The sequence below is a fragment of the Lepus europaeus genome, chromosome 7 (genome assembly GCF_033115175.1).
Source record: "Lepus europaeus isolate LE1 chromosome 7, mLepTim1.pri, whole genome shotgun sequence".
In the NCBI taxonomy this organism is placed as follows: Eukaryota; Metazoa; Chordata; class Mammalia; order Lagomorpha; family Leporidae; genus Lepus; species Lepus europaeus.
Genome location: NC_084833.1, coordinates 125,664,385 through 125,680,105, shown reverse-complemented (window position 1 = coordinate 125,680,105; position 15,721 = coordinate 125,664,385). Strand labels below are relative to the sequence as shown.

At 45.0% G+C, this 15,721-nt stretch overlaps 1 protein-coding gene across 1 annotated transcript; it reads right to left on the bottom strand.

The window, feature by feature from the left end:
- Window positions 1-237: 237 nt before the first annotated feature.
- On the bottom strand, window positions 238-15,195 carry LOC133763994 (uncharacterized). The gene is given in 2 exon segments (XM_062197659.1): window positions 238-268; window positions 13,714-15,195. Coding segments are annotated over 2 exon segments (1,353 nt in total). The 5' UTR covers window positions 15,036-15,195.
- Between the last annotated feature and the right edge of the window lie 526 nt (window positions 15,196-15,721).

Here is a 15,721-nt window from a genome sequence, read left to right as displayed (position 1 = left end):
CCCTCCTCAGATACCTTCAGTGACTTCCTGCTGCTTACAAACCAAACCAAACTCTCCTGGCATCCAAGAGTCTTAATTTACCAGCCCTATCATTAAGTCCAGCTCTATCTTTAGTATGGTGAATTCTTCAGCCACATGGAGAGTTCAGTTTGCCAGGTACATTTCTTCATGGAGTCCAACCTGAACATGCTATACTCCCCACTGGAAATACTTGTTCCCTCTTCCCATTCTTTCACATTATTCCTCTTCATCCTCATAGGACTCAATGCTGTCAAGGTAGAAAAATTCAACTTCAGTCAGACATACAGACATAGATTCACCAGCCAAACAGGTGAGCTCCTTACATTCATGAGTCTCTGTCATCTGCAGATTCACTCAGATGTAAATTTGAACATTGCCTCAGAGGGATGGGGTGACTTTAGTTTGGGTACCCCATTACCTTGGTAACTGTCTACCATGATTTTTGTTTTTAAGAAAGCGCCTAGCTTAGGACTTGATGTTTAGTAGATGCTCGGTACTGAGCGGACTGTTTTCCAAACTCCGTGAAAGGAGTCCTTCAATTATAGACACTCCTCTTAGGGATCCTTGCCCCGCCCTGCCTATCTCCTGCAATGCCCGTCCACACAAATCATTTCTCTTCTCCAGGGCTACTTGAAATTCTGTTGTGGGCAATGCCATGGCTGAGGAAGAACTTCTAAGATCAATCCCATTCACAATAGCTACAAAAACAATCAAATACCTTGGAATAAACTTAACCAAGGATGTTAAAGATCTCTACGTTAAAATTACAAAACCTTAAAGAAAGAAATAGAAGAGGATACCAAAAAATGGAAAAATCTTCCATGCTCATGGATTGGAAGAATCAATATCATCAAAATGTCCATTCTCACAAAAGCAATTTATACATTCAATGCAATACCAATCAAGATACCAAAGACATTCTTCTCAGATCTGGAAAAAATGATGCTGAAATTGATATGGAGACACAGGAGACCTCGAATAGCTAAAGCAATCTTGTACAACAAAAACAAAGCTGGAGGCATCACAACACCAGATTTCAGGACATACTACAGGGCAGTTGTTATCAAAACAGCATGGTACTGGTACAGAAACAGATGGACAAACCAATGGAACAGAATAGAAACACCAGAAATCAATCCAAACATCTACAGCCAATTTATATTTGATCAAGGATCTAAAACCAATCCCTGGAGTAAGGACAGTCTATTCAATAAATGGTGCTGGGAAAATTGGATTTCCACGTGCAGAAGCTTGAAGCAAGACCCATACCTTTCACCTTACACAAAAATTCACTCAACATGGATTAAAGACTTAAATCTATGACCCAAAACCATCAAATTATTAGAGAGCATTGGAGAAACCCTGCAAGATATAGGTACAGGCAAAGACTTCTTGGAAAATACTCCAGCAGCACAGGCAGTCAAAGCCAAAATTAACATCTGGGATTGCATCAAATTGAGAAGTTTCTGTACTTCAAAAGAAACAGTCAGGAAAGTGAAGAGGCAACCGACAGAATGGGAAAAAAATATTTGCAAATTAAACAACAGATAAAGGGTTGATAACCAGAATCTACAAAGAAATCAAGAAACTCCACAACATCAAAACAAACAACCCACTTAAGAGTTGGGCCAAGGACCTCAATAGACATTTTTCAAAAGAGGAAATCCAAATGGCCAACAGACACATGAAAAAATGTTCAAGATCACTAGCAATCAGGGAAATGCAAATCAAAGCCACAATGAGGTTTCACCTCACCCCCGTGAGAATGGCTCACATTCAGAAATCTACCAACAATAGATGCTGGTGAGGATGTGGGGAAAAAGGGACACTAACCCACCGTTGGTAGGAATGCAAACTGGTTAAGCCACTATGGACTTCAGTCTGGAGATTCCTCAGAAATCTGAACATAACCCTACCATAAAACCCAGCCATGCCACTCCTTGGAATTTACCCAAAGGAAATTAAATTGGCAAACTAAAAAGCTGTCTGTACATTAATGTTTATTGCAGCTCAATTCACAATAGCTAAGACCTGGAACCAACCCAAATGCCCATCAACAATAGACTGGATAAAGAAATTATGGGACATGTACTCTACAGAATACTATACAGCAGTCAGAAACAACGAAATCCGGTCATTTGCAACAAGATGGAGGAATCTGGAAACCATCATGCTGAGTGAATTAAGCCAGTCCCTAAGGGACAAATATCAAATGTTCTCCCTGATCGGTGACAACTAACTGAGTACCAAAGGGGAAACCTGTTAAGTGAAATGGACACTATCAGAAACAGTGACTTGATCAGCTCTTGTCCTGACTGTTGATGAACAATGCAATACTTTATCCATATTTGTATTTTTTTTGTTCTAGTACTATTGGTTGAACTCTGTAATTAACACACAAATATTCTTAGGTGTTTGAATTTTAACTGAAAAGTGATCCCTGTTAAATTTAAGAGTGGAAAAAGAGAGGGAGGAGATGTACATTTTGGAACATGCTCAATTGGACTTGCCCCAAATGGTGGAGTTAGAAACGTGCCAGGGGATTCCAATACAATCCCATCAAGGTGGCATGTACCAATGCCATATCACTAGTCCAAGTGATCAACTTCAGTTCACAATTGATCACACTGATAGGTCTAAGAGTCAAAGGGATCACACAAACAAGACTAGTGTCTGCTAATACTAACTGATAGAATCAAAAAGGGAGAGAATGATCCAACATGGGAAGTGGGAGACACAGCAGACTCATAGAATGGCAGATGTCCTAAATAGCACTCTGGCCTCAGAATCAGCCCTTAAGGCATTTGGCTCTGACCGAAGAGCCCATGAGAGTATTTTAGGCATGGAAAGCCAAGACACTCTGGAAAAAAAAAAAAAAGAAGACCTAAATGAAAGATCTCTGTGAGTGAGATCCCAGTGGAAAAATGGGGCCATCAAAGAAGGAGGTACCTTTCTCTGAAGGGAGGAGAGAACTTCCACTTTGACTATGACCCTGTCGGAATAACATCAAAGTCAGCGAAACCAAAAGGCTTCCATAGCCTTGGCAACTCATGACCAGAGCCTAGGGAGATTACTGATGCCATAAACAAGAGTGTCAAATTGTTAAGTCAACAACAGGAGTCACTGTGTACTTATGTCTCATGTGGGATCTGTCCTTAATGTGTTGTCCAATGTGAAGTAATGCTATACCTAGTACTGAAACAGTATTTTTACAGTTTATGTTTCTGTGTGGGTGCAAACTGATGAAATCTTTACTAATTATATACTGAATTGATCTTATGTATATAAAGATAATTGAAAATGAAAAAAAAGCTTGGTTTTAAATTGGAAATTGCATAGAAAATTAATCAATTTTTAAAAAAATATCATGTAGGATCTCTGTCCTTAATGTGCTGTACATTGTGATTTAATGCTATAACTAGTACTCCAACAGTATTTTTCACTTTGTGTTCCTATGTGAGGGCAAATTGTTGAAATCTTTACTTAATATATATTAAACTGATCTTCTGTATATAAAGAGAATTGAAAATGAATCTTGATGTGAATGGAAGGGGGGAGGGAGTGGAAAAGGAGAGGCTTGCGGGATGCGGGGAAATTATGGGGTTGAGGGAAGCCATTGTAATCCATAAGCTGTACTTTGGAAATTTATATTCATTAAATAAAAGTTTTAAAAAAAAGAAATTCTGTTGTGCATCTTCCAGGTGTTCCTGGATAACATTAAAATTATAGGTGCTTTCATATATATATCATTTATTTATAAGAATTACATATAATATGCATTATATATAAGTATATAATTTAAAGATATAAATACAAAATACATTACAAAATAAAAGATGTATAAATATAAATATAAAATATATAAATATATATTAAGTTATACAAGTTTCATGTATTTTATATATACAGATTGAAGGACATAGTCATAATTCCCAACTCAACCCTCCTTCCTGCCCATACTCTAACCCTTATCCTTCTCCTATTCCCACTCTTAATTTTTCACAGAGATCTATTTTCAGTTTACTTAATATTCATAAGGTTAACCCTACAACAAGCAAACAGCTCAACAGATAGTATGAAGAAAAAACATTGCTCCTCAACAGAAGAAATAAGGGCTGTTAACAATCGTTGAATCTCAAAATGTCCACTTTACTCCAATATATTACATTTTAGGTACTCTATTAGTTACTCTGGATCAGGAAAAACATATATCTGTCTTTTTGGGACTGGCTTATTTCACTAAGTGTAATGATGTCTAGTTGTATCCATTTTGTTGCAAAAGACTGGATTTCTTCCTTTTTTTTTTTTTTTACAGCCAAGTAGTTCTCCATAGTGTGTGTGTGTGTGTGTGTATCATAATTTCATTATACAGTCAACAGTTTATGGGCATCTGCATTAATTCCATATCTTAGCTGTTGTGATTTGAACTGCAATGAAAATGGGGGTACAGATAACTCTTTCATATGCTGATTTCCTTTGGTTTGAGTGAATTCCCAAGAGTAGGATGGCTGGGGCATATGGTAGGTCTATATTCAGATTTCTGAGGTATCTCCATACTGCCTTCCACAGTGGCTATTTCAATTACATGAACATTATAGCCAAATGGAATGTGAGATACATGACCTGTGTTCCAGAGGCATCTAGCAACAACACAAAGGTCTGACAGGAGCTGGGAGCCATGGCCCTGGGGCTCTGAGAGACTCACATTGTGATCCAAGAAATGCGATCCTGTCCCAGGAGAAGATGCCACAGGTAGTACCAGCCTGGGGCATCGCCCATCCACCTTTTCTGGTCCTAGGTCAGCCACACACTCACAGCTGGCTTCCAAGGGACACATTGGTTCCTCAGTTTACCTTTAGGAATGCAGGCATAGAACCAGCCCAGTTGAACCACATGGGGGTGTTTGAAGAGCACCTCAAAAAATCAGAAATAAGTGTTGTCTGAAATATTTGTTCCACAAGAGCAGGGCTTTTGTCTTGTTTATTATTATTTCTCTAATATCTAGATCAGTATTGCTCTGTAGGATCTCAAAAAGCATCCATTGAGTAGCTGAATGAGTGGATTAAGCATTCAAGTATTCCATAAGGGCAGATAAGCGCTCTGTTCTTAGGCAATTCACATAACAAGTGAAAGAAGACAAATTCTTTGGAGAAACAGTGCTTTACAGAGATACTAACATACATTAGAGGTTGGGGATAGGGTATTCTGATGTCCAAGTTAAAAATGGATGGAACAAACCCAACAGTACTTGTTGAAGAGAGGACCCCGCATCTTGATTCACTCCAACCTTCCCAGGCTTCTTTCCCCCAGATACCTCTTAAGGGGGCTGACCACCCCTGACAATGAAGCTCTTATTGAGCTTTTCTAAGGAGACCTTACCCATCTGGAGATGACTGTTGTCTATGTCTTCTACTCTTCTGGGGCTGCTTCCCCCCAGGAGAGACTCTTCAGAGTAGGGGTTGTAACTCTAAAAGCAAATGACCCAAGACAAGAGACTGCCATCCTGTGAAGGTGAGAAACAGATCACTAAGACTTGCCATCACAACCCTTCAAGCAGAAACGTGTACCAGGAGACTCCTTGGTGATTGCTAGAAGTAGAGAGGCTTCAAGCCTGATTTCTACTGAGTGTGTCTGAATGCAGGGCAGTTAGGATAATGTTTCAACACTCTCCATATCAGCTGTAGCACTGCCTCATTTACAGGTCCTGCCAGCTTCTTTTCTCTTGTGCTGAGGAACAGCAGTTCTATACACAGCAGTTCAAAAGAAATCAGCACAAAGCCAATTGTGAAGGTTGGGCCTGGACCTGCCTAGTTTCTCATCCCCCTCTACTTTGTCTCCCTCCATATTGGAGATATCTCAGAGGTAGATGTCCTTCCCATTACCACTGGGACTGACCTCTATGCAGGAAAGATACTCCCACCCCAGTGTTTCCCTGGCCACGACTAAAACCAAGGCACTATACTAAGTGCAAGTGGGTGCTCATCAGATACAATGACACTTCTCAGTGTGGGGTTCCAGGCCAGCAGTGTCAGTGTTATCTAGGGACTGGTCAGAAATGAAGATGAAGGACCCCAAGTTTGGGAATCCAATGCACTCGGGTGGTCACCCAAATATCCAAACTCCAGACCAGTAGATGCAAAAGCAAGAGGATTTTTATTAGGTGTTTGCACAAACGGGCTCCCTGTCACCAGAGGCGAAGAGAAGCCCCAAGCAGCAGTTACAAGCATCTTTTAAAGGCAAAAACCACAGGATTAACATATTTTGGGGGGTTTGGCTTGATTGGCTAGTTTAAAGGTTACCATGGGTACTCATTGGGTCCTTTTAGGTGGGGAGTGGCTTCCCCGGGTGGGGTAAGGGGGTAATTTTCTTGGAATACCCGAGGAATGTTCTGCCCGTTAATCTCGGTGGAACATCTGGGAAGGGCGTCTGTGAAACCTGCCTGAGATCGGGCCCTGTTTCTTGTTCTCAGGCCCAGTTCCTTGTTTTTAGTTTGGCAACATTCTTACCCCCAAGCGTTAGCAAGCAAAGCTGATGTGTACAGAAGCAAGAGATCTGCAATTAGCTCTTAGCCACACTCACCATAAAGCACACCAAACACCAGAGTAAGGGTCCCTTGGGTTTTTCAAAGATTCCTGGGCCCCATAGCAGAAGCTATGGGTGTATGTTCCTTTGATCTCATTTTAACATCTTCCTGATGACTGTTTTGACATGGTGATCTTTGAAATCACTTTTCTGGAATGGTTTTAGGGACATTAGGGAAGCCTTTTGACTCCATGGAAATGAGACGACTTAGTGAAAAGTTTCAGACAATACTGCGTCCAAATCCTCCTTCTGTCCCACTCACATGGGTGATATTGGGCAAAATTATAAATATGTAGATCCTGGTTTCATCCAAGATGAGGGTTTCTACTATATTTTCTTTGTATATTTTGTGGGAGACTCAAAGGAGAGAGTACAGGAGGAAGATCCTTATAAATGATAAATGTGATGCAAATGTCATAATCAACAGGCACTGAGTAGAGTGGTCTTGAGCAAAAAGCTTGAAATGGGTTTGAGCCCCAGCTTTGCCACAAATTAGCAGTGGCACTTTGTTGAGTTATTCAACCTCTTGGTACATCAGTAAACTCCTCTATAAAACTCAAAATACAGATGAATTTACACCAGACAATGTGAGGGTCAAATGAATTCATATAAGCACTTAGAGCAGTGCCTGGTAGATAGCAAGTGTTATGTGAAGGTTTGCTTTCTGATGCTGAATATCAATTACTGCTATTTCTTACTATCAGAATTCTGATTAGGGTAACTGATACATGGTCCTGTTCCTTGGTGGCTGCCAGCCCAACAGTTAGCAGAGCAATTGTATTCTGTGTTGGCCCATTCCAGTTTATCAACAGAATTTTTTTTCATTTTTATTTACTTATATAAATGTCACAGCTATAAGAAAGAGGCAGAGTCAGAGAGAGAGAACTTCCAATCTGCTGATTCACTCCCCAAATGCTCGCCACAGCCAGGGTGGGGCCAGGTCAAAGCCAGGAGCCAGGAGATTTATCCACGTCTCCCAAGTAGGTTCAGGAGCCCGAGGACTTGGACCATGGTCCACTGCTTTCCTAGGTGCATTAGAAGGGAGTGAGCTGTATTGGAAGTGGAGAAACCAGGACTTGAACCAGCACCCAAATGGGATTGTGGAACTGTAGGATGAGGCTTAACCCTCTGCACCACAGTGCCAGCCCCATCATCAGAATCTTAAGGTGTGAGGCATGGCAGGGCTTCTAGAAGCTCCTTCTTCATGTATAGCTATTATTTACTAAGTGTTTACTCCAAGCCAGACTCTGCCATGCCAGGCCCTCCACCCCACCTCTAATTCTTGAATGGACCTCTAAGATACAGATGAGGACTCTGCGGCTCAGGGAAGGTAAGGGACTTACTTTTAAGCTAGTAGGTGGTAGAGCTGAGATGTGAATCAAATCTGTTGGACTATAATACCAGTCCCATGTACATGTAGTCTTCCTGTGTACCAATGAAGAAACCTACCCTAGATGGGATGGTGATCACCTGAGGAGCAGACCCATATGTTTTCCAAATGCTTAGAAATGAAAGCCAAGTTTAGTCTTCATTACAGGCCCTTAATTGTGTTCATGGATCATGTTCCTCTCTGAAACACCCTGTACTTTCTAGGGGAGTGGACTGCATCTGAGTGTGAGGAGGGCTGACACTTTCTTCATCAACTCCAGAGCAGGTTGAAGTGAGGTGCTAAGTCTGAGTCTTGAACTTTTAGGTATTTGGAGAAACATCTTAGAAAAACTAAAGTATCAGTGCTGTGACATTTGGGTTCCTGGTTCTCCAGACAGTGGAAAGTGTGAAAGTTCCAAAAAGGAGGCAACTTGCCATGTCCAAATTTCTGTTTGAAGGAGAGAAGTGGAAAAACTGAGTTGTTGTCTCCTAGCAAACTCATTCCATGGGAAACAATGGCAGTGATGGGGACTGAGTCAGCCTTCTAGGACCCCAGAGGACATCTGAGCACAGAACCAGGCCCTCCAGAGCAGTGTGTGCCCACATAGTGGCACCTCCTTTCTTTTACCATCTTCTCTGTCTCCTTATCCATCTGCCAACCCATTCTGATAACCTTCTCTCTATTCAATGCTGACCCTCAGCTGTTCACTCCATACTTTTCTTTCACCGTAGCCTCTGGTACACAAAACAGTCCCTAACTTTGTGGCCACGACCTGTCTTTGGCAGTGTCAGTATAGCAACTTGATTGACTTGTCATCAGATGATTTTAACTGCCCCCAAGAATCAAAAAACAAAACTGTGCTTGAAGACAAGACCTAATGTACTTCTGAGGGCGAATTCTGGCAACCAGTTCCCAATTGGCCATGAGTGGCTTTAACAGGGAGAATGTTTCTGAGGGAGAAAAATGCACTTACTTAAATATATGCTCTTGAGTTTGTGTAAAGATAGCTCCAGGCTTTATTAACCTTGTGTAATGTGCGATGATATGTGTCTGTGGGTTTCTAGAAGCCAATAGTTAGACACTTTTTCAAACAAATACTAAAAGTAGTTATAAATTTATTTACATATAACATATTATCAATATAATCACAATCTATTAATTTACATTAGTTCTGAGAATCATATGCTATAAGTCTTCCCACTCCTGAGCTTCATGCCAAAGCAACTTTCTAGTCTTTATAAAACATCTAGAAACAGAAACAGAGCCATCACTCAAAGTTCACTTTTTCCTATGATTCTGCCATATAAAATGAAGTGACTTACTTGCTTAAAATTATTCAATAACTTGCTTTGGGTGGAGAAATTCAGTTCAATTCAAGAGAATACGTGTTGTGTCAGTACAAGATGTCCTCAAAGTCACCCAGATGGAAGAGGCAGTATCTCTGTCCATCTCTGTCTTACGTTTCTCTGTAGGAGAAACATAAGGACGATTCACTTTAGGCTTCACTAGAGGGCGCTCTCAGCACAGAGAAAAGGACACAACAATTGTGAAAGAAATCACCCTGAAGAAGGCACATGAGTTGAGAATTCAATGACATTGATAAGAAAAAGAAGAGTTACTATTTACTGAACCCTTGCTGTGAGCCCAGCACCGTGCTAAATGTTTAAATGCATGTTTTCATTTCATCCCCACTACAACCCTATGAAATCCAAATTATTCTTTACATGTTCTGGCTGATGAATTGACACTCAAAATCACTCTACCAGTAGAAGGCACAATTTGGATTCAAGTATTGATCCAATGAAGCCAAACTGTGCTCCTAACCTCATTCTCAGAGTATGAATCAGCCAAGGTGAGAGGGCTGCATGGGAAAAGTTGTGGAGGTATTGTTAGGTAGGAAGTCAGTTATGAGCTTATGTGTGTGTAACAGGCCTAAAGAGAAGACATCTATGTCCAGCATATGCATCTGCATCTCAAAGTCATCCCCATAATGTTTCAGGGGCAGTCTGGCCCTCACATGCTGCCCTGCCCCCTTCTACCTGATAACCTGCCAGGTGGAGGTCCCCACCCCTTCTGCCTGACAATCTTCCACAATCTCCCAGGTGAAGCCCAGTATCTACATCTCAAACACCCTGCTCCCTTCCTCCTGTCTGATAACATTTGCATCCATAAAGTCCTTTGTTTCAGACCTTCAAGAGAGAAGTTTTTCTATTTACATCCAAAAAGCCCTTTGTTCCAAGAGGAGCAGAGGTGCGGAAGCAAGACCCATCTCCTTAACACACACACACACACACACACCCGCCTCAACAGGACTGCCCTCTGTCTCTCTACTGAGCCACCCAGATGGCCTGGTCAGGTGTAATCTCTCCACTCAAACATGTAACCTCACTCCTTGCCCCCCAGGCTCTGTTGGGAGAGGTGCCCATCTGCCTTACGGATGTCCCTTCCGTAATAAACCTTGCTATTTTACCTCCCACTACTCTCTGTCTCACGCCTGAATTCTTTCTTGCGCGAAGACAAGAACCCTGCAATTTCTCCAATAACAGTATGAAATAATGTCAGATAACTGGTGTGTTTGTTATGTGCAAAACCCTTTTCTCTAAGGGTCATACAAGAATGGACATGTTGAATACTTCAAATAAATCAGTGGAAAAAATAATCTCTACGTATGTTTCAGAAAAACTGGTGAGATGAGTCTGGGATCATGAACTGGTGTCAATAACAATTTATGAGGCCAGAGACAGTGGTGAGAGTAGAGAAAGTGAAGTTTCATTTAAGTAAGAAGAAGATAGACTCCAAATGGAGGTGCTAATGTTGGACCTCTCAGTAGTAGAGATGCCCACTTGCTCGAGAGGACGCCCAAAAATCCAGACTCCAAACCAGCTGATGCAAAAAGCATGAGGTATTTATTGTACGTTTGCGCAAACGGGCCCCCACCTCAGGCAGTGAGGAGGAGCCTTGAGCGGCAGTTTTACACAGGTTATATAGGCAACGAATTAGCATATGGGAGAATGCTGGTGGAGAGTGCTGGTATAAAATGCAGAGGTGGCACGGGATTGGCTGGTTCAGAGGGACAATTAGCATACCGGAGAATGCTGAGGGAGAGTGCTGAGGGAGAGTGCTGAGGTGTTACAGGATTGGCCGGTCGCAGTGACATCATAAGTGTGCGCCTAGAGACCCTCCGAAGGGAGGGGCAGCTCTGCTCTGGGCGCGCCCAGAGGTTTCCCGGAGGGGAGGGGCAGTTCTGCTCTGGGCGCCTAGAGATTCTCTGAAGGGGATTGACTTTTCCTTCCCAGAGAACATCCTGCCCGCTAGACTCTGGGGAACATCCAACCTCTTAAGAAGCCCCTGATATTTGCCCAGGCCTAATTTCTTGTCCCTCTCCCTCATAAGGGTCCTTCATTCCCTCCTTTTCTTTTTGCACAGATTTTAATCCTAAAATCTATTGGACCTCGGAGGTCTTTGAAGCTTGACACTGGTACTGTTGAGTCAGCACCCGGGTTTGGATAAGGAAAAGCCTCTCGCGGATAAACTGGAGCAACCTGTTAAGAATACATGAGCCGTCTCGTATAGTAACATTGTGGGTGACATTGCACAAGTGTCGGTGGGACAAGGGAGGATTTTCTACATAAGTACCTTGTCCCGACACCTCTGTAAGAGTGAGACGCGCCCAAAGGGGCAAGAGGCAATTATTTGCCTTTGTAGTGCCATTCCAGGTCCTGGGGACCGCGAGGCCCTTGTAATAAGGTGGACCTGGGGCTAGGCATAGCCAACAGGACTCGGTCAGCTCCAGATTGGTCTGGTTGAGGGCCAGAAAGGCCCCTGTCAAAAGGTTAAACAGCCGCTGTCCGGTTGTACGGGGGCTTGAAGCGTTTGGAGTTAAACTTGCCAAGCTAGGCGAAAGGGTGGCTGGCAAGAGGGGTGGCCTGGGGAGAGCCTGCCTCACTGGAGGGAGGGAACTCTGTTCTTGCTGGACTGGGTTGGGTCCCACTGACTGGGGACTGGGAGCCATACACGCCCCAATAGTTAAGACTATTTCCAGGGATTTTTGTCAAATTATCCTGGTCAGGTACATCCCAGGTATCTAACCCAGTAACCAGTTGACATACGTCCGGGTATAAGGTGCGCCACCATGCCCCGGGGGTATGTAACCCACTAACAGACCAGGCCACCCGTCCTGTGGAGGAAATTACTTCCCACGTTAACAATTGTGGAGCATGGGAATTGGAAAAACAATGGGGAAAGGCCAGGAACATCACAAATATTAAACAGTTTTTGAAAGTCTTAGCTTGAGTGGGTTCTGAGTGCGCTGGAGCTTCCATTTGGCTGGTCTATCCGGATCCTCGGGGCCCTGGGGAGGTGGTGCTCGCTTCACATGTGAGGCGTGGACCCAAGCAGCGATTCCGTCGACCTTGAGAGCGGTGGGAGTTATCAACAGCACAGTGAAGGGGCCTTTCCACCGGGGCTCTAGAGTCTTAGATTGGTGCCTTCGGACATACACAGCATCACCGATTTGGAAAGGATGTGGGATGGTTGTCGTCTCGGGTTGGTAGGCTGCTGCAAGAGGTTTCCAGACCTGGTTCTGGATGATCTGGAGCGCTCTCAACCGGGCCTGTAATTTAGGGGCATCTGCAACAGAGTCACTGGCAAGGTCAAGCAAGCCTGCTACTGGTGGGGGCCCTCCATAAAGGATTTCGTATGGCGTCAGCCCGCAATGAGAGGGCGTGTTTTGGACCCGGAACAACACCATAGGGAGGAGTTGGACCCAGTCTTTAACGCCAGTCTCCAACGCTAATTTGGTCAAGGTCTCTTTAATTGTTCTGTTCATTCTTTCTACCTGTCCTGAACTTTGGGGTCTATAGGCACAGTGCAATTTTCAATTTATGCCTAATGCTTTGGCCACCAACTGACTTACCTGGGAGACAAACGCTGGGCCGTTGTCGGACCCGATTACCTTAGGCAAGCCGAACTGGGGGAAGATCTCCTCTATGATCTTCTTGGCGACCACCTGGGCGGTTTCCCATTTTGTGGGGAATGCCTCAGTCCATCCGGAGAAGGTGTCTTTTAGGCAGTTCTGCTCTGTTTCGGCAGCAAGGAGGAGGTCGTCCACATACTGCAGGAGGACCAGGTCCGGATGGTTGACTCAGAAGTCGGCCAAATCTAGGTGCAGAGCTTCGTCAAACAAGGTAGGCGAGTTTTTAAATCCTTGGGGCAACTTTGTCCAGGTGAGTTGTCCTGAAAACCCGGTCTCTGGGTCTTTCCACTCAAAAGCAAAGATGGATTGGCTCTGAAGGCTCAGTCTTAAACAAAAGAATGCATCTTTTAGATCTAACACAGTGTACCATACGTGGGTCGGAGGCAAGGTACTTAGCAGATTGTAGGGGTTGGGCACTGTGGGATGCATATCCTCCGTTCTCCTGTTAACCTCCTGCAAGTCCTGTACCGGGCGGTAGTCACCCGTACCAGGCTTCTTTACTGGTAGTAGGGGGGTGTTCCAAGGTGAACGACAAGGTTTTAAAATGCCTAGGTGTAACAGTCTCTGGATATGTGGCCGGATACCTTCCTTAGCTTCCTTGCCCATCGGATACTGACGAACTGACACGGGAATGGCCGTGGGCTTCAGATCTATGATCAAGGGAGGCCGGTTGACGGCCAACCCTATTCCCGCAGTCTCTGCCCAGGCCTGAGGAAAATCTGTGAGCCACTTGGGGTCCAGGGGAGCCATGGTGGACGAGGGCCTCTCGAATAATCGGTGTTCGTCCTCCAAGCGTAGTGTTAATACCTGGAGGGGCCGCCCTCCTGAGTCTGTGATGGTAGCTCCTTTCTCATGGAAGTGAATTTGGGCTCCTACCTTCGAGAGTAGGTCCCTGCCCAGGAGGGGGTAGGGGCAGTCTGGCACTAGTAAGAACGAGTGTGTCACAAGTCCTGTACTTAACTGGACCTCTCGATTGGTTGTCCAGCGACATAACTTTTCTCCAGTTGCCCCCTGAACCCAGGAAGTCTTGGAGCTTAAAGGCCCTTTTTCTGAAGTCAGTACCGAGTGCTGGGCTCCCGTGTCAATCAGGAAGGTTACCGGTCTGCCCCCCACTTCAAGGGTTATCCTGGGCTCAGGGGGGGGCTCCTGGCCCTGACTCACCTAGTCGTCTTCTTCCAGGGACAGGATTGGAACTGGTCTCTTCTTTGGTCCCTGTGTTTTCTTCGGGCAGTCTTTGACCCAGTGTCCTCTTTCTTTACAATAGGCACATTGATCTCTTTCCACCCGAGGCTTTCGTTTGTCTCCCAAGTCCCTATTCTGTCCTGGTCTACTCCTTTCTATATCCTGCACTACGGTGGCCAAAATTTTACTAAGCTCTCGATTACGTCTTTTGTCTCTTTTGTCTTCCCTTTCCTCCTGCTCCTTGTGGATCCTTTCCTCCTTCTCCTCTCGGGTCTCCCTTTTGTTGTAAATCTTTTCTGCCACCTTTATTAAATCTTGTATAGTATATCCCTGAAGCCCCTCTAGCCGCTGCAATTTATTGCGGATGTCCAGCGCTGACTGTCCTATAAAGGACATGATTACATCTCCCTGCCGGTCCTCTGCCAGGGGGTCAAACGGGGTGTACATACGGTAGGCTTCCATTAATCTTTCTAGGAAGCCTGCCGGCGTTTCCTCAGCCCCCTGCACTACTGCACGTACCTTGGCCAAATTGGTGGGGCGCTTTCCAGCCCCTCTGAGACCCGCAAGGAGAATCTGGCGGTAAAGACGAAGTCGCTCCCTACCAGCAACGGTGGTGTAGTCCCAATCAGGACGGGTTGAGGGAAACGCCTCCTCGATTTCGTTTGGCAGTAGGGTCGGTCGGCCATCTGCTCCAGGGACGTTTTTCCGTGCCTCAAGGTAGACGCGCTGCTTTTCCTCAGTAGTGAGGAGGGTCTGCAGAAGCTGCTGACAATCATCCCAGGTGGGCTGATGAGTCAATAAAATTGACTCGATCAGCCCAGTCAGAGCCTGGGGGTCTTGAGAGAAAGAGGGGTTATGGGTTTTCCAATTGTAAAGATCGGAAGCAGAAAATGGCCAGTACTGCATCTGGCCAGCCACCGAGCGAAGAGGAAAAGCCTGCGAAGTCCAGACGCTTCCCGAGCCCCCTGCCTGCCCCCGACGGAGGCGCAGGCGGCTGGAGGGTGGGGAAGGCGCTGAGACTTCTTCCCCTGCCCTCGTGGAATCAGGGGATGGTGCAGAAGGTTGCACATCCCACTCTGGTTGTTGTGGGGGTTCCTGCGGGGGAGCAGGCTGGCTGGGAAGATAGGGTGGGGGAGAGTCAAAGAGCAGAAAGTCCTGATCAGCCGGAAGAACCGGTGGCTTGTCAGGTTTTGGATCTCGAATCTCCTTCAGAGGGTATAGGGAGGAGGTTGGCACAACCGGGATAGGAGGAGGGGGTATCGGGGTCCGTATGGGCTCCGTCGGGAAGGAGAAGGGTTCTATCCAGGGAGGGGGGTTACGTGAAAGATCCTCCCACGTGGTAATGTAGGGCACCTGATCAGGGCGTCCATCGGATCCTGGCTGAAAGACGCGCTCCTTAATCTGTAAAATAATATCGAGGTTAAAAGTGCCGTTCCTTGGCCAGCCGACCTCGAAGGCCGGCCACTCTGAGGAACAGAATTTTGCCCATTGTTTCCTGTTAACCTCCACTGAGAGGTGGCGCGCGCGTTCTCGAATGTCCTTCCAGTGATCTAGAGTGAGACTTAAAGGGGTGGTTATTTGTTGACCCATGC